The sequence below is a fragment of the Lissotriton helveticus genome, chromosome 4_1 (assembly GCF_964261635.1).
Source record: "Lissotriton helveticus chromosome 4_1, aLisHel1.1, whole genome shotgun sequence".
Lineage (NCBI taxonomy): Eukaryota > Metazoa > Chordata > Amphibia > Caudata > Salamandridae > Lissotriton > Lissotriton helveticus.
The window spans coordinates 1,565,703,848-1,565,723,894 of record NC_136063.1 but is presented as its reverse complement, the minus strand read 5'-3'; the positions used below and the strand labels follow the sequence as shown (position 1 = coordinate 1,565,723,894).

Genomic DNA, 20,047 nt, shown 5'->3' with positions numbered 1-20,047 from the left:
TGCAATGGATAGATACCACCATGTCTTGGAATTCATCAATGCAATCATCCAAATCAGGACATACAATATTATTAACAGAAGGTCTGGATGTCCTTTTGACAGATTTGCACATGCCCTGGAAATGACCTAATTTTTTACATAAAACACATTTGTTACCTGTAGCAGGGCAAGAGGGGTTATTGGCAATATGGGATTTAGAACCACACCTGTAACAATAAGGGTTAGGTTTTCTTTGTAATTGTCTAAAAGACTTATTCATACTAACTAAATTAACAGAACTAGAATTATCAAATGAAGAAGTGTGAACAGAAGTATGAGGTTGATCTTTCTGAAGAGCATTGGATGTATTGATGGATCTTTCAATGCTCTTAGCAATGTCGATAGTTTCTTGAAGAGTAGGCTTCTTGCAACTTAAAAGGCGTTGTTGAATCTTTTTTGAATAACACGCAAATACAAATTGATCCCGAATGTATATATCAGGATTAGATTCAAATTCACATGTAGACGCTAATATTCTCAATTGGGCAATGTACTCTTCAACAGACTCATCTTCTTGTTGTCTCCTTTTAAAGAAATTGTGTCTTTCCAGCATTTCATTTGGTTCTTCACCATAGTGACGAGCTAAGCGAGACAAAGCTTCCTTATATTCGTCCCAACTATCACCAGCATCACCAGATGGAGGAGAAGACCTTGGAAGATTTTCAAATACATTTTGTGCAGCCACGCCTAAGCAACCATATAAAATGCCAACTTTCCTTTCAGGAGCAAACTTGACTGCCTCAATTGCCACAATGTGATTGGCAAAAGCTCTAACCCACTGACGCCAAGGAATAGTTGGTTTGCCAGGAAGTTGTAAGAAAGGTGGAGGTTGAGCAAATTGTTGATTGGAAGCCATTGGAGATGAGTTGTGGTTAAATTTTGATGAAATGAAGTCAAAGAATTTGTAAACATAATAACATATGTTAATTAAATGAAAGTATTATTGAGGCATAAGATGTACTGTAATTGTTAATGAGGCAAATTGACTCGAATAAAACAGTGAAATTCGACACTCAATGTAAGTAAATAAAAGCATAACAAAATACCAGAAGTGTTGTTTTTGAATGAAGAAGGAAGCGCTTGATTTTGTATGGCAGAAGGAAGTTAATTTCGCTGAAGCGCTTCTGTCAATTCGGCTCCGTGTGAGTGAAGCTGTAACTAGGCAACCGAATAGGAAAATGGCCGCCGTGCGTGAGCGTGGTGACGTAGTAACGTTGGAAAGAACAGCGTTGATTGTGCCTCAGGAAGGAGATGGCTGACGCGCTGGTAGATGACGTGGTACTCACGTGATGACTGATGACGTGGTACTCACGCGATGGCAGGCTCGAGACAGAGACGTTGAGAGGCTCGAGACGAACAACCAGGGAGATGGGAAATTTGGGAGGAAATCTCTCCGAAAGAGAACGGACTGCAACCAGCAAAGGAGCACATGAGTAGGAGGTTGAAGGTGAAGTCCAAAGGTGAGGAGAACGATGGGAGTGGAGCCGGCAGTCTTCGAAGGTTAGCCGAGTTTCTTCCTGGTGGGTGTTGAAGAGGTTCGGGACCCGCTCTTCGCCAATTGTTGTAAATAAGCTTCAGGAAACGTTGCTGAATAAAAGTATCTTCTTTATTCTAGTAACAATAACACCCACAGGTTTGTGCTGCCGCTTGACTCCAGGACTCCGGGCAACTGACTATCGTTGCTCAGAGTACTAGAACCGAACGGAGGCATGGAACAGCAATACAAATGAAAACATGAGGGAATCCCTCGTGCTGCGTGCAGCACGAGGTAAGGCATATATTACACTGCCATAATCTTGGATCAGCAGCCATGAGCCAAATTCATTAAGTGAACCGCCACAGGACTTGGGCCAGGGGATAGTGATGCCAAGTAATAGATCTGATGACGCTCTGTGAAGCTACTGCAGCAACTCATTGATTTTTTGGTTAAATTGTTTTGTGGTACAGTACTTTTCCTACCGGTTGTTGACTTGCATTCATCTCTAACATTGAGAATGAGAAACTTACTTACATGTCTGTAGTGTAAATGAAGATTCACAGACGTAGGAAGCTTCTTGTGTTCAGGTTTATTTGGCTCAAGAGCAGCACAGCGACAGGCTAAAAGTACAGCCACCAACTGCCAGAACTGTCAGCATTCCACTTTGGCCTCGGAACTCCCAACACACAGGGTTCCAACTACCAGTGCCATAAAGGCACAAACACAGAATACTACATTATCCTCATTTCTGCAAACAAAAGGAAGAAAAGAAAAGAGTTAAGAGATGGACAGAAAGAAACAGAAAACAGAAGGAAAGCAGAAAGAAAGAAAGAGGAAAGTACGAGGAAAAGAAAGGAAGCCTGACAAAACACAAACAAGGTCAGCACTACACATATTAGAACAGGGAAAACAGAACTATCTGAACCTGACAGGAATCTTGGGTACTCTCAAACTCCTGCGAAGTGTGGGCGACAAATCTTCATTACAACATTTGTTGCCAAGATTGGTGGATCCAGAAGAAGCAATCTTAACTTTGACAACCTTACAAACATTCCACCAATGGTTGTTGTTCACTTGCACAGCATTGCCACAAACCCTGTTGACAACAACCGGTTCAGAGAATTTACTCCTGCCTTTGGTGACATGAGCAGGATTCTTGATGCGAACAACATCACCAACACAGAAACCATGAGACACCACCTTTTTCCTCTCATCAAAATGGCTCTTCTGCCTAGATTGTGCTTTGTTAACATTTTCTCTCACAAGACCATCAATGCCATCTATGACATTCATCTTGACCCACTTGGACATCCAACCTGGACAAATCTTAGTCGACGGCTTCCTCCCTCTCAGAAGCTCAAAAGGGGAGAAACCAGTGGAAGAATGTGCGGTCGTACGGTAAAACCATAGCATGGAGCGAACAGCGTTTTCCAAAACACACTTACTGGCAATGGCCCATTGTACACAGTTATTCAACACACGGTTCATTCTCTCGACAAGACCATTGGACTGGGGATGGTACAAGGAACTCTTCTTGTGAGAGACACCACTTTGGGTAAGAAAAGATTCGAACTCAGAACTAACAAACTGTACCCCATTGTCGGTCATGATACATGAAGGAAAACCCTCTCTAAGAAAGATATCCTTCAGGAACAGAATGACATTTGCGGAGGAAGGTTCATTTATGAACCGAACCTCAGGCCACTTGGAATAGTAATCAATGGCCACGATAGCATATCGTGAGGTGGGTGGTAAAAGGTTAAAGGGTCCAACCAGGTCAACTCCAATCTTTTCCCAAGCTCTTTCAGGAAGTTGAACCGGTTCCAGGGGGGGCGTCCTCACTTTTAGACTTTTGTCAGAATTGTTGCAAATAACACAACCATCAATCAATGAATCAACACACGCATCCATTTGTGGCCACCAAAAAACATCTCGCAACCTACGTTTGGTGAAAGTTTTACCCAAGTGACCTTCATGTGCACCATCCATAAGACGCTCCCTCAAACTCACCGGAGGAACCAGCCTACCACAACGCAAAAGAATACCATCCTCTACAGTGAGTTCTTCAGCAACCTTAACATACGTCTGAAAAGGTCCAGAGACATACTTCTCCCTCGGCCAACCAGACTTCAAAAATTCAATGACACGAGCATGGATGACATCCTTTGCCAATTCACCTCTCCACTCAGTTTCACTCACAGCACACATGCCTTCTAAGTCTATTGCCGCTACAAAACAATCCTCCTGATCATCTTCCCTCTCAACCTCGGAGTCATCACCAGAGATAGGAAAACGTGAAAAATAGTCTGCCCTGACATTTTTTGCTCCAGGCAAATAGGTTATGTCAAAGTCGTACTGTAGAAGCTTGGTCGACAACCTTGCAATTCTAGGGGTGTGCTCTTTAATCTTTTCACCAGACAAAATTGAGACCAAAGGGCAATGATCTGTGCGTATAGTGAAATGACTACCCCAGAGAAAGGAATTGAATTTCCTGACTGCCCACCAGCAGGCCAACAACTCCTTCTCGATGACCGAGAAATTCATTTCTGCACCACGCAAAACTCTTGACGCATATGCTATGGTGTTATCAACCTGACCATTCTTCTGGGTGAGCACGGCCCCTAGACCAAACCCGCTGGCATCAACAGTCACCACGCATTCCTTATTAGGATCAAAAGCTCTGAGAACACTGTCACTCACAAGCTGAGACTTGATCCAACGAAAAATTTCATCACAATTCTCATTCCACACAAAAGGTACATTTTTCTTGAGCATGTTGGTTAAAGGTTGAATTTTTGATGCGTAACCCTTGATGAATCTAGAGTAGAACTCACTCAACCCTATAAAGGATTTCAAACCAGGTTTATCCAGGGGAGGAGAGGCATCGACAATGGCTTTAACTAACCCTGGACGTGGTTCAACCCCCTTGTGAGAGACAACATGCCCAAGGAATTCCATTTTCTCTTTGAGAAAAACACATTTCTCCCTTTTAAGAACAACGCCTTTACTTTGCATAATGCCTAACACCTGACTCAAAGAAACATCATGCTCCCCTTTGCTTTGCCCAAAAATTAAGACATCGTCTTGAAAAACGATCACTCCGGGAGTGTCCTTGAACATCTGACTCATTAACCTCTGGAATACTGCTGCCGCAGAGGCAAGTCCAAAGGGCATTCTACAGTATTGGAAGCTGCCAAAAGGCGAAACAAAAGCAGTTAAGTGCCTAGAAGACTCACTCAACACCACCTGGTGGTAAGCCGATGCTAGATCCAACTTAGTGAACCACCTAGCGCCCCTGGTTAGAGACAATAAATCGGTGATCTTAGGCAAAGGGTATGAGTCGACCCAGATGTTCCTGTTAAGGCTGCGTAAGTCGACACAGACGCGTAAATCTCCATTCCTTTTTCTTGCAACTACAAGGGGAGACAACCACAACGATGATTCGATGGGTTCGATAATACCCTTTTTGCACAAATCCATGAGTTCCTTTTCAAGACTATCCCTGACACTAAAAGGGACACCCCTTACCTTATGCTTGACTGGAATGGCCCCTTCCTTAACTCTGATCTCGTGCTCGAAACCTCTAATCGTTCCAAGACCTTTACTGAAAACAGAGGGAAACTTAATGGCCAAACCCACCACATAGTCATCAGTTTCTACAACAGCCAAACTCTCTGAAATTAAAACATCCTCCTCCATCCCAACCTGTTCTCTTGCACCTGGTCTTAATATTAACCGAAACAAACCACCATGGAACCAACCCAAAATGTTAAGACCCTTGCAAGCCACATAAACTTTCCCAAAAATGTTCCTCCCCCTGAACTGAATGATATCCTCAAAATACCCATCCAATGCTATTCTGCGCCCTTCAAAGGATACAGGAGCTCTGTCGGGAGGTTCTAGTTTTCTTCCAGGCCAGATCTCATTAAATAGTTCTTGGGTGATCATAGTGACCTTTGCTCCTGAGTCAACTAATAAGGAGATGATTTTATCTCCCACACCAAAATTTTCATATGGGTCAACACAATCCGCAGGGTCACCAACAATGACTCCATCATCACGCACAGCTATGACCATGTCTTTGTCGACTTTGGTAGACACATCAACAGAATTTTCCCCCTCACGAACCACAACAACCATATCTCTAAGATCATCTTGGATGGTACCAATGTGATCTTCCCCCCTGCTAGTGTTATAACTACATTCTGCAACACATCCTACCCCAGTGGTGTTAACCTGACTCGGAGACTTATTGCCCAAACTCATATTTCCTTGCCTAGGATTTTGGCAAATTTTGGCAAAATGACCAAATTTCCCACATGTGCGGCAAGTAGCACTCCTGGCCGGACAGAACTTATTATCCTTGTTGTGAGAGGGATTCCCACATCTATAACAAATGTCACGCCTAGAAAACAGATTCCTATCATTGCGTTGTGGATAAGGAGGAAAGTTCCTCTCAAAAGGTTGTTGACCAGGACCAGTTCTGGTTTCTCTGTTCTCCTTGGACCTCACAATGGAGACTGTCTCTTCGTTCTTTCTTTCAAGCTCTTTAACCTCTTTCTTAGATAGTTCAATACTCTTGGCTGTGCGGATTATTTCTTCCAGAGTAGGATTCCCTAAAGTGAGCAACTTCTGTTGAATTGACTTGTCAGTGCACTTGCAGATGTACTGATCTCTTATCAATTGTTCTCTGAATCCTTCAAATTCGCACTCTGCACTTAATTGTCTCAGGATGGAGACATAGGTTTCCACATCTTCGCCAGGGAGTTGCTCTCTTTTGAAAAACTTATGCCTGATCACAACGAGACTGGGTTTCACGTCAAACCTCAACTCCAATTTCATTCTTGTCTCAGCATACTCATCGATGTCATCTTCGTTGTTTCTCGCAATAGGGGGTAAGTGTTTAAAGATTTCCCTGCCCTCGAAACCCAATGAGTGCAAAAGAAGACATTTCTTCCTTTCTGCGCGGTATCTAGACGCGCCTATTGCACCTAGATATGTTTCGAAGGCGTCGAACCACTTCCTCTAAATTATCGGTGGATTCCCTGGTGTCTCCAGGAAAGGTGGTGGAGGCGAAACTGACTGCATTGCAAGAAAAAGAAATGTGAAAGAAATTAAGAGAAAACAACAGGTCTTGTGATGTCGCTGTGCCAACTGAGGAATAGGGTATTCCTTAGAGCGTGCTGGAAACTGACTAAAAAGATTGCAAAAACTGAATGCAGAAGAAAAAGAAAAAAAAACTCGTTTTGCTTTTATTATAAATATATATATATATATTTTTTTTTTCGCGTTATGGAGGAGAGCGCTTCTCTTTCCTTGTCCTTTAAAAGTTCCTAGCCCCACAGCGAGTAGCGCACAACGTTAAATTCCCTTTTTCAAGTTTGCCGTTTTAAAAATTTTGCCTTGCCCCACAGCGTATAGCGCACAACAGTATTTAGTGTCTCCTCGTGATTTGCCAACCACGTAAGCTTCCTTGACACAAAATGGCCGCTGGGTGCGTGGAAACGCGTTGCCAACCACGGACGTCACAATCCAAAATGGCCGACGGATCGAAATCAGCGTACCTAACGCTGCCAACCACACCCTCCACCCTGCGCCAACCACGACCGTTGCGCAGCAGCTCTCCGCCCCCAGATGGACGCGCTGAGACAAGGAAAACGGCACACTTATCTTGCATTGAACTTCGTCGTGCGCTCCGCTCAGGCTCCTTTTCCCACAGCGGAATGTGTTCTACTCGCAAAACGCGATTCCTCCTCGCCGGCGCCGAGACACACCGACCTTCTCTCTCTCGATTCTGCACATTCACGAGGTGAGACTGTAGGTCCGTTTCATGCTCTTGAGCATCGTCGCCATCAATATTGTAGTGTAAATGAAGATTCACAGACGTAGGAAGCTTCTTGTGTTCAGGTTTATTTGGCTCAAGAGCAGCACAGCGACAGGCTAAAAGTACAGCCACCAACTGCCAGAACTGTCAGCATTCCACTTTGGCCTCGGAACTCCCAACACACAGGGTTCCAACTACCAGTGCCATAAAGGCACAAACACAGAATACTAAAATGTCATTTGGGGAAAGCAAGTTGAATGATACTAAAGAACAGTAGCATTAGAGTGCAGTCACTTTCAAATCACAGAATGTCTTTAGTCTTGGATCTTTGGACACGATAGCAAGCCAGATACTACTGGTCCAAGATTCTGGTAGGCTAATAACGGCAATTGTATATAGTCCCTTTTATTACAGCACCACCCATACTGGACACCACATTTCTAGGTTACTTGTGAGATCTAAGACAGTTGTTGATCTGGCGAGATTACCCTTTTGTAGCTGGGTCTCGTGAAAGTGGAGGCTTTTGGGAAGATAGAGTACATTCACAGGTTGCAAATTCCAATATCCTGAGCAGACAAGCCCTCTTACGCTTGTGAAACTTGTGGCTAAGACCACAATTGGACCATCCACAGTACAGTGGGACTAGAAGGGATAACCCATGACCTGCTCCCAAACAGAGGATAGAAATAGACATAGTACTTTTTGAGACCAGGGGCAAACTGGATGCAGTGAGGAAGAGGATTAAGGCTTGTGGTGAAATCAATCCTGATATAACCATGCTGTTTTAGTGGCTCTACATTTTCTCACATAAATATTACATTACTCCTGCTCTAGTCACTCTCTTCCATATCGATAACATGTAGGGTGGAAGAAATGGAAAATTAAAATTGATAATAAACGTCTCAGTTCCTAGTATTTATAGTCTGAGCGTATAGCCTTTTATTTTTAAGTTAAACTTTAGCTGGAAGTTACAATACTACATTATTGTATTTCCCTGAGGTTATTCTAATTCGTGTAACTTTATTTCTTCGATTGTATAATAAGTATGGGTTAAAAAAAAAATTACATTCATAATTTTTTCAAAGTTTAAAAATACTCCTAAAACTGCAGGTTTATTTTGAAGAAAGGCTCCTTTTAACATGCTCACCTCCCATTTTATGCAGAATTGTATCGCCAGTTTTTAGATTCTGCAAACTGGGAAAACTGCTGCTCAATGCCTAGGGTATATGCTCTGGCCCTTAAAACCTGTCAAAACTGTCTTACTCCTATTTGGCATATTTAACTTTCCTATAAGGCCATTATATATAGTGCCTAAAGTACACCCAGGACATGGACTACATCAGTACTCTGCCGTCTACTAGTGTGAAAAGACAAGCATGAGTCCAGGCCTACTTCTGTAGCCTGGCTGCTGCAGTTTTAAAACTGCATCCTGACTTGTTAAAAAATAAACCCTTTGAAAGGAGAGAAAAAACATACTGTTTAATAATAATAATTGCAGCTCTCAAGGCAAGGTTCATGGCATTTAAAAGTAGGACATGTAGAAATTTAAGGTTAACCTGCCCATAGTGACTAGCACCCAAAAGCTATTTTCCCTACAGAAAGGCTGGCTGGCCCATAGAAAAATACTGGAAAGCAATATTGAATATTCTGCTTTTTCAGACTGAGGACCATCTAGAAAAATGATGAAATGACTTTTTAATTTTTATTAAAAACCTAGCTTAGTGGGGAAGTCAGATTTTGATCAACGTCAAGGAAGGGGAGACTTTTAGAAAGTTATATTTTCTCTGCTGGAGCTCTTGGAGGCTAGTTTGTATTCGCCTCCAACTGTCATCCAGCTGTTTAATAGCACTGCTGAGATGTGAAGCCTGCTTATAAAGCAGAAACGATGGCCTGGGTGTGTGGCGTTTTTTTGGTTCCTGTGTCAGGAAAGCCAGCTGGAATGTGCACAGAAACTTTATTTTCTTTAAAGTTGCTTCGCCAGCCATAAGCAGATGTCAAAAGTCATATTTTGTTTTGAGAGTGAGGGCCATTGTAGGATTGTTTGCTGTTGGAACTGGTGCAAACATGGATATACTTACCCTTGGAAACGTTTACAATGTTGGTTAGGGAGGGGCTACGTGTCACCCCCACCCAGAACTGCAGGCCAGGCATAAATGTGGCAACCTGAGACACCTATTTCAAAACACTGCTGGAGCTGTTGAAGAAGAGAAGAGGACTGAACTTACGGTTTGTGACTATCGAGGAGCCTTGAAGGAGTAGATCTACTCCCTCTTGCATGCAGGAGAAAAAAGTGGACTCCGAGGGTCTGTTGGCTGGCCTAATGATTGGCTACAGGGATCCAAAAAGCTACAAGAGGCCTTTTCCTGCAATTCCATCTGTCCAGTTCCAACTGTACCTGATCTAGACAGTGCTGGGTGGCCTTTGCTGGAGTGTCTGTTGAACCCCCCCCCCCCTTCCCTAGTGATGTTCCTGTAGTACATTCCTGAGACCATTGTCCGTGCCTAAATAGACATCCTCTAATGTTTCTGGAAACCTGGGATTTAGAAATGTTTTGGACTTCAAAACCTCTGGAGGACCAGGATATATCTGCCAAGTCGAACCGCCCATGGTGTTTTGTCACTGGGCTAATGAAACCGGTTTCCCCTTCTTGGAGCTTCTCCCAGCAGCGAATCCATTTCAGTGGGATTTCATCAAGAAGGTATCTGAATCCCTTGTCAAACACAACTTGCAGCCTTATCCTACTGAAGGGTTTTGAGTTCTGAGGAAGAGACTAAGTCCGAAAGTAATTCTTGACTCGGCGAAGGTGCCAAAAGTATCCGGCCTGTGAGGTTTTCTCAGGTGAGAAGTTTGAATTTCATCCTCTGGGAGCTTTTCCTGTTAAAACCAATGGCTTCACCGTAACCTTGTCAAATGCTTACCTGAAGGTGCTGAGCGCGCCGTTGATTCAGATTGCTGCCTTGCTTCATTGAAGGCTTTTGACTTTCCGAAAAAGACAAGGCCCCAAGGTAAAACCTCCAACCGGGTTGAAACTGGTAGGTGTATTTGACTCATGCTCCATCGCAGTCGTCCTGAAATCATGCCTAGACCTCGATCTACTGCGACCATTGATTACCTGTGTTGGTTTTCACTTTTTTATGCTATTTTTCTTAAATCTTTCGAAAATTATATTTGTCATTTTGCTAATTAAATTATCCCCTATTTTTATAAATTGAATTGGGATTTTTATAGGGTTGTGCACTTTTTAACTGGTTTTGCACTTCTAAATGCTTTACACAGTTTCTTAAGTTAAGCCAGTCTATGCAATAGCTACCTGGGGTTGAACTATGGTTTCCGTTTCTGAAAATCACCATCCACCTCAACAACTCACTTTCATACGCTTATGAATGTTGTTACACTGACAAACTTGTCTGACAAATGTGATTTAAAAAATCCTAGTGTGGCTCAGAAAACCCACGGACTGCTCTCAGCAGGGGCTCGCTTTTATTTTGAGCAATGATGGCTGAAATGTGCTCCTTAGTAATATTAGAAACTATGCTCGTTAAGCGCCACTTTTGTTTGGTGTACTCCATGCTTACCTCCTTGGTATAAGCACTATTCGGATTGCTTCGAATTAAGTTATCTCACACATGATTTGGTAAAACCTTTGGCTAGTATTTGATATTGCCTGTGTTGCTGCTAAAATTTCATCTGGCCCCCTTTTTAAAGCAATCTTTGCATGAGCATGTAGATAGTAAATATTGTATGTGCTTTTCATACATTAATGCTTTTAATGTGTTCACGATTAATGTTTTTTTTTTAAAACACATGCTATGAAATGTTGAGCTAGCTTCGTGGTACTGTTGCTAAAAGTGATTACATCTTTTGTGGTAATAATTCTATATTTCAAACCGTGTACTTGGCATTACACACTTCAACATATTCTGCGTTCTCCTTTGTCTTCATAGCGCTATAAGCATGAAAGCCTCTGAACCTGGAAGCTGCCACGTTTCCGTCTCCGTCTTCAGCACGCTCTCCAGCAGCCCGGAGGTCCATCATGCCCCGTTCCCGGTTACAGTGCGGGCTCCGCTCGCTGGGGTGAAAGTCAGCCTTCCCTTTGGGCTTGATTATGCCCCGCTTCGGAGCAAGGCCGATGGCACGTGGGCTACCCAAACCCTGGCCTTCAGCGCGCAAGCTGCGGATGAAGCTGATTTCTCCTTTGATTTTGGGGATGGCTCCCCTTTGGTTAATGTCAGTGGAGAAGTGACACTGAACGGGATTGGGGCCTCCACCTATCACCAGTACAAACAAGGTACAGTGTCATCCTTCTGTGCTTACGTCGATCTGCTGAATGTTTTAATGTGTTTAAAAAGAAGCCAGTTCAACACGTTAGCATAATTTTGCTAATGTGTTCATACAGCATTTTTGCATTTTGTTTTCCATGTGTAGTACATCAATGTCAGAACTATTGGAGTTATTGCCACTAGTGGACTGGGATGCAGTGGTACCCGTGCCCTCGTTTTGACCTGGCCTGGCAGCCTGGGGCAATGTCGGGGTCATGAATGTCTGCTATGTTGTAGCGAGCTATAACGTGTTGTCAAGATTCACGGTTGTGGAGTGCCCTAGTGTTTCCAAGTTTAACAGTTGGAAAGAGCACCCTGCATCCACCCTCTTCTGCACTTCACTTTTGGAGTGCCAGCAGCCGCGCTGGGACGATGTCGGCCTGGGTTGGTTTGCACGGGTCTGCAAACACATGTATTCAGGAAGCCACCGACTTCTCCCTTCATGATGCTGAAATGCTAACAATCTCTGCACCCCCCCCGGGCCTGTGAGTTCTCTACAGGTATGTGATTAAAGGTTGGCCCTCTTAGAATGGGGTTTTCGATGGATCCAATAGATAAACCCGGGCACAAGTCCTAACAAGCATTTACAATGCAATGGTCTCAGCATCATTAAAGGTAGAGCTATTACATTGCTCATAATTTTTTTTTTTTTTTTAATCTTAAATAAATGGCATTGTCATTTACATTGCCAATAGCTTAATCGTTAAATAAATGGCATTGTCATTTACAATGCCAATAGCTACACCCCTACACAGAGCCACCCTCACACAGAGCCACCCACACATAGACACCTACAAAAAAACCTAGCCACACACACACACACACAGAGCCACACACATACAGAGTCACACACACACAGAGCCACAGAGACACACACACACAGCCACACACACACACACACTGAGCCACACACACACACACACACACTGAGCCACACACACAGAGCTCTACACACACACAGAACCCTGCACACACAGAGCCCCACACACACCCAGAGCCCCACACACACCCAGAGCCCCACACCCACCCAGAGCCCCACACCCACCCAGAGCCACACACACACCCAGAGCCACACACACACACCCAGAGCCACACACACACACCCAGAGCCACACACACGCCCAGAGCCACACACACGCCCAGAGCCACACACACGCCCAGAGCCACACACACGCCCAGAGCCACACACACGCCCAGAGCCAAATACACGCCCAGAGCCACATACACACACAGGAGAGGAAGCACAGCCAGGGGGCAGGGAAGCAAGCACAGCCAGGGGGCAGGGGAGCAAGCACAGCCAGGGGGCAGGGGAGCAAGCACAGCCAGGGGGCAGGAACGCAAGCACAGTGAGGAGGCAGGAACGCAAGCACAGCGAGGAGGCAGGAACGCAAGCACAGCGAGGGTGCAGGGAAGAAAGCACAGCGAGGGGAGCAAGCATATGAAGATTTTTCCACCTTGTGGTGAATTCCTAACTTACCACACCTGAGACCGCTGAGGCCTGGAAGGGGGCGCTACAGTTGGAGGGCGCCAACCTTGGAGACTCAGCCCACTGCCACTAAGCAATCATCGAGGCACAGCGCCGGGGACAACTGCGTACTCTCCGAGACCCTGGAGAGCCGGCATACCTGGGTGACGAACCCACTGGCGGCAGTGGCAATGGGCAAAGCTTCCTGTAGACCCGACCTTGATGGTCCCGGCTGCCTGCCGTGCCTCGCGCCATTTCCTTTCTGGCATTCCTCAGGAGGGAACGAGGGCGGGACAGCGGCCATGAGGATCGCCCAACAATGGCGCAGAAAGTCCCTACTTCCAGCACCTTCAGCCTGAACGGCAGTGCGTGGGAAAGGAGGCAGGTCGGTGCAGGTGACGGTGCCCCCGAAGACAACAACAACAACAAAAAATGGCTGCCGCAAGCGTCTGAAATTTTCGGAATAGGGGGCGTGTTTTTTGCTGAGTGACGGATGACGTCACATATAGACAGAACGCAAAAAACACGCCCCCGAATCCGAAAAAGACGGGGCTTCAACCGAGTGACGCCTTTCTCCTCCAATGGTTGGCCTCCGTTTAGGAAGCCAGCCAATGGAGAAGAGGGGCGGGTTCAAGCCCCCTAACTAAAAAACATAAAATCTTCGGACTCCGCCCACTGCTATGCAGTGCGTCGGTCCTCGACCTAAAAATGGCATGAAGAATTAAGCCACATCAGCACCCGGTTGACGGTGAATAGATTACAGTGGGGGATCCATGGGGTGTTAGGTTAGTAAGGTGTGTGTGTGGGGGGTGGATTGAAGGTGAGGGGGGGTGGAGGTGAGGGTGGGGGTAGACGAAATCCAGGGCAAAAAGAGGAGGCTCTGGGCAGGGGACCAATTGAAGAAAATAAAACAGGTGGTCCCCTTCCTTGTTGTCTCCTGTACATAATACAATCTACTGTAATGATCTCGGTCTGCGGTCGATTAGAAAAATTCCGCAGGCAAGTCTCTATAATGAGATTTTATCTCGATGCGCTGTATTTAACCCCTTGTGCTCTGGTTCACTTAGGTGATGGGCAACAGCAGACACTGGTATAAGGCCTAGCTTATGCGGCATCAAAACTGACTGAGAAAGCTTTGCTGGTGTGGGGATGTGTAATTGCGCCCCCTGCACGACGTTTCATTAGCTCTTTGAGGGGGAGCCGAGAGACCAAAAGGAGCAGAACAGCTTTATGGCAAATGGACACCTCTCTGCACATGCACAGAGGCCTAGCTCCTCTTTCACAGTGCGGGTTGTCTTGTGCCAGCGGTCTGTTGACATCAAGGATGGGTTTGTTTGAATCCGGTGTGTCTGTTGCAGATTATCACTACTTGTTTGTTTGGTTAATTTTCCCCATGTTATCAGATGGTTGCTTAGAAGACTGTAAACAGCTGTGTTCTTCTCATAGCTCTGCCAAGGCACCTCGGTTAGGTTTTACACGACCCTTGCTAAGTTGCTATTCCCATAAATGCCAGCATTTAAGAATAGAAAGGTGGGAGGTGGTAAAAAGTAATCGTGGGAAATATATTTTTCCCATTGACTTCTATCGAAGCAGGGGCTATTTCAGCCGGTAGAATGCTAAAATGAAGCAATTTTTTAGGCACGGCGAGATGAAGCGATTTGCTCAGAATCACAGGATGCTTCAGCCTCCCGCCAGACTCGAACCAGGTTCCCCAGCTTAAAGGTTGTTCGCTCTAGCTGTTTTGCCACATCCTTGCCTACAACCCCACGAGTCTCCAGCTGAAGCGGGTCTATTGACATGTCTTCCTGACCCATGATCGGAGCATAGCGGTGCCGATGTAACACATACATTCCAGCATCCGTCGCTACTCTGCCTGCTGACACCTGAACTCTGCTCGTCCAACGCACCTCAATCCGCTTTTGCCTCTGCTATTTCTGCTCTGAAACCTACACCCAAACTGTTCCTTTACTAGGACAACTCTAATCTGCAGCAACAAGCTGTCTACAGTTCTAGTACTTGACTGTACAAGCAGCTCTGTCAATGCACCTCTACCGGGGCTGCACCAATCCGGGTCCTAGGAAGCAGCGAGCACGGATAGCCGCCCGGTGCATTGCCTAACAGGGACAGTAATGAGGTGCGGGAGACTGGCCACACTGACGAAATACAAAACTAGACAGCGGAATGAAGAGGTCAGCCACAGGGTCACAGCAGGATGAGGAACGGCCTGTCCGCAACATCCTTCTGGACGTCCGACTGCAGTATATTATCTGCTGCTCAGTGCGGTGGCTACCGTGCAGGCCGAGCTCGGCACACCGGCCTCTCCTCAGCGCTCAGCTGAGACTGGGAACTTGATAAAGAGAAAAATACCAGCTGTATGTAGTAACAATATCTGGTTCACTTAGGTGATGGGCAACAGCAGACGCTGGTATAAGGCCTAGCTTATGCGGCATCAAAACTGACTGAGAAATGACACTGGACTGAGAGAGCACTGGTTAGAACCAGCATTGCGGGTGCTACAGTTGGAGGGTGTCAACCTCGGAGACTCAGCCCACTGCCACTAAGCAATCATCGAGGCACAGCGCCGGGGACAACTGCGTACTCTCCGAGACCCTGGAGAGCCGGCTTACCTGGGTGACGAATCCACTGGCGGCAGCGGCAATGGGCAAAGCTTCCCGTAGACCCGACCTTGATGGTCCCGGCTGCCTGCCGTGCCTCGTGCCTTTTCCTTTCTGGCATTCCTCAGGAGGGAACGAGGGCGGGACAGCGGCCATGAGGATCGCCCGCCAATGGCACAGAAAGTCCCTACTTCCAGCACCTTCAGCCTGAACGGCAGTGCGCGGGAAAGGAGGCAGGTCGGTGCGGGCGACGGTGCCCCCGAAGACAACAACAACAAAAATGGCTGCCTGAAACATCCGAAATTTTCGGAATCAGGGGCGTGTTTTTTGCTGAGTGACGGATGACGTCACAGATAGAAAGAACGCAAAAAACACGCCCCCGAATCCGAAAAAGACAGGGCTTAAAGGGAGTGATGCCCCTCTCCTTCAATGGCTGGCCAGCATTTACTAGGCTAGCCAGTGGAGAAGAGGGGCGGGTTCCAAGCCCCCTAACTAAAAAACATAAAATCTTCGGACTCCGCCCACTGCTACGCAGTGCGACGGTCCTCGACTTAAAAAAGAAGTGGGGGGACTAAACTAGTTATGCAGTATGCAAGAGACGTTATGGCACGTGACATCACGGCACGAAACATCATGGTGCACGACATCACAGCGCACACCAAACATGGCATCACAAGAGTTTACATCATCGGAAGTGGCATCACAAGCCACGACTTTACAGGAAGTGGCATCACAAGAAGTAACATCAGACCTTATGCCCTCACATATATGTTTAGCTGGTCTATCATGAGTACATTTGAGCACATGTCGAGTATACATGCAAACCCTCCTGATTTAGGGAGAAGACTCGCACTTTTGTAAGCTACACATAAAACAATGTCACCTTTTGTCAGCTTAAAGCTTTCTTTACCCAAAGATTGAACAAACTAACTCTACGGCCAGCCTACTCAACCAGGCATGATATTCCATATGCAGCACAATTCCATGTAGATGTGATTGCTTTAACTTCATGCGCTCGTCATAGGTGAAACCACTCTCCTATGCAAAGTATCCTTACGCAGCCTTACCCACCAGCACTCATTTTAGGAGGCTGGGGCTAATTTTTCACCAACACACCATGACTCAAAGAAAGCGAGAACGACAGAAAGGGAAGATAGGAGAGAGAGATAATAAAACAATGATGGTTTGCGTATTTTTTTTCTCCCAAAGCCACGCAAAAACTATTTTATGAGGCTATTTACTCTTTGTATGTGTGCTACAGAATGTAGCATACACGCAAAGAAGAAATAACGAGGAGAAATTGATATATTTCTTCTTGCTAGGCCAGACTCCGATAGACTCACCAGTTTGGTGCAAACCTATATTTACAAGTCTTTGTAAATCTGGTTCTGCGTCAAAATACATTCATGAATGCACAGGAACGCCATAGCACCACCCATATAAAGCCTACCTGACCCAAGGTAATGCAAGGCAGGGCAATGTGTGGTCCTGTAAATCCCCAAACAGATTTTACGTCAGGATTGTGTCAGAAAAGTGACTTAACCATGATGCAAAATCTGGGCCTCAACTTATACATTTATTTTTATTTAAACTATAGTCACAAAGAAAGTGGCAACAAGAATAAAACTGGTAAATCTGTTCTGGTCAATTGGTTGCAAAGATTGTATTTTAAAATGTGTAATGGGGTTAAGGCACCTGCTGCAGAGATCTGTGCGTTCAAGTAAATCTGAATGAATAATAATTCAGATAACTCTGGATGTATGTTACTGCACTTGCTGGAAATATGTGTTTTGTCTAGCCTCATTTTTAACTCAAAGTAGCATAGAGGGTTAATGCAAAGCACATCATCTAACGGGCAAATGACAGATTTTATTTCATGTATCTAAGTAGGTGGGTTATTGATTTGAGCACAGAGATCCTCATGTTACTTGCAATTGCATTGTAAACCTTTTAATATAGCACAGTGAGCTATGGAAGACATGTGACTTCTATACCTTGTACTCCCCCACTGTTTTATGCAACACATCCTGTATAATGATTTACAAATGCGTATGATTTATTTTTAAATGTAATATGTAAGTGTGATGTAAAGCATTCTGACACCTTCATTAGGATGAGTAGCACTGTACAGCAAAACAAAGTCATACTTAAATTATTTCAATGCATTCTCAGTGGTAGCAAACGCTATATAAACTACATCTATTTTGTATAAATACTGGGAGAGACCAACACATCTGAGGTTCTTAAAGTGCATGCACATCTCCTAAACAGAGCCTGAACAAGGTGAAAAGCTCCCTCTTTAAAGTTTGTGTGAAGTGCTACCAAGTGTGAGCCTTGGTTTCCCCTCCACTGCTTTTGTGTCCAGATGTGAGGCTCCTGACTGCTCCCAGCCAAGAGACTCAAACAAAAGGAGGCCTGATGACCCCTCAATTTGGGCCTTTGTTATGGGCCCAGCAGGAGTCTGAAATAAGAAAGACCCCTCACCACCTGCACGTTGTTGTTTATCGAAAGCAGACAACAATGTGCAGGCGCTGCTGAATGTGTCCCGGTGGGACGAATTAGGCACATTTTTCAGTGGGGCCCAACTTCTTGGCAGGGTGTATGGCGTCCACCCTGTGAAAATAGAGGGTGGAAACCCATTTTAAAATGACTTTCATTTAAACCATAAAACTATTCGAAGCTGCAAAAGCGACACTGGAAAAAGCTCTTGAAAGGAAATGGAGATCCAGTCACGAAACTGCAGACAGATCAGGCTGCTCTGAGATGCTACCACCAGCAACGAGACACCAAGAAACTTGCACTAGCTGAGCGCTTTGAAGGAAGCTTCAACAGGAGCAAGGAGATCTCCTCAATCATAAAGGACTTCACCACACCTTCCGCAACTGTCAACATCCCTCCCTCTCAAGAACTTTGCAACAACCTATAACACTTCTTCTACAGCAAAATCATCAATATCTACAGCATATTCCTACACCAGCTAGACCTGGCCACCCTCATTGCCAAGCTACTAGCAACTAACTAAGACAACCCCCTGATCTAATGGACACCGATCACCAGAGACGACACATCGACATCCATTCAGGGGCCCCCATGAACCCATGCCCCCACCACATTTACAATTTAGGAACCTCCCCGACCAGCACTATTCTCTCCTCTGTTATCAACACCTCCAACACATATGCCACACTCCTGATGACTGGATACATGCAGAAGTCAATGCTCTCCTCAAAAAAACTAAAGCCAACCCAAACCAACTATTCAAATTCCACCCAATATCCTTGTTTAGTACCCAGGCAAAGTGATGGAGAAGGCAATAAACAAGCAACTCTTAACCCTCTTTGAGACTCACCACCTACTGGACAACACCCAATCCAGCTTCCAGAACAACCACAGCACCAAAACAGCACTCATTGCAATCGCAGACACCAGGTCCCTCATGTACCAAGGAGAAACAGCAATCCTTATCCTACTCTACCTTTCCTCAGTCTTTGACACCATCTCCCACCACACTGTGATCAGAAGACTCCGCAAAATTGCCCCCCCCATGGACCCACACTCCACTAGATCTGCTTCTTCATCACAGGAAGAACCCAAAGAGTCAGAATGCTACCATTCACATCAGAGACCAAGAAACTGATCTGCTGAGGTCCTTGGGGATCTTCCCCCAGCATCACCCTGTTCAACATTTACATGACCCCTGCTAGAAAACATCATCCAATACCAAGGTATATTTAATCTCATACGCCGATGACCGCCTTCTCATCCTTTCCCTGATGGACAAAACTACGACCTCCAGACCAACTGCATAACTAGGGTTTCAGGCTGGATGAGAGCAAACTCCTGAAGCTCAATACCGGCGAGACAGAAGTTCAGATCAGACCTCCCTCTGGGACTCCACCTGGTGGCCGGTGGTGCTAGGACCAACTCCAACACCCACCAAACACGTTACAAACCTGGGAATTCTCCTAGATGACAAATTCTTCATAACAGGACATGTCAATGCAGTGAGCACCTCCTGCTTCCAAATCCTACATAAGATCTTCAAGTGGCTACCACAGAATACCAGAGTGACCATCACCCAAGCACTCATCCCAAGCTGGCTTGACTATGGCAATGCACTCTATGCCGGAATATCCTAACAACTCCTACAAAGACTCCAGATCATCCAGAACGCCACTGCAAGACTCATACTGGACCTACCACACCACACCTCAAGGATCTCCACTAGCTCCCAATTCACAAACACGCCAAATCAAACTCTTCACTCCACATAAAAAACCCTACACAACATTAGACCAGAATACCTTA

General features: G+C 45.5%; 1 protein-coding gene across 1 annotated transcript in view; it reads left to right on the top strand.

The window, feature by feature from the left end:
* The window catches only part of PKD1L1 (polycystin 1 like 1, transient receptor potential channel interacting), a 1,793,388-nt gene that overhangs the window by 497,466 nt on the left and 1,275,875 nt on the right, over positions 1-20,047 (top strand). The window contains exon 14 of the mRNA XM_078688182.1: positions 11,285-11,628. Coding sequence (XP_078544308.1) covers positions 11,285-11,628 — 344 coding nt within the window. The remainder of the gene's footprint in view (positions 1-11,284; positions 11,629-20,047) is intronic.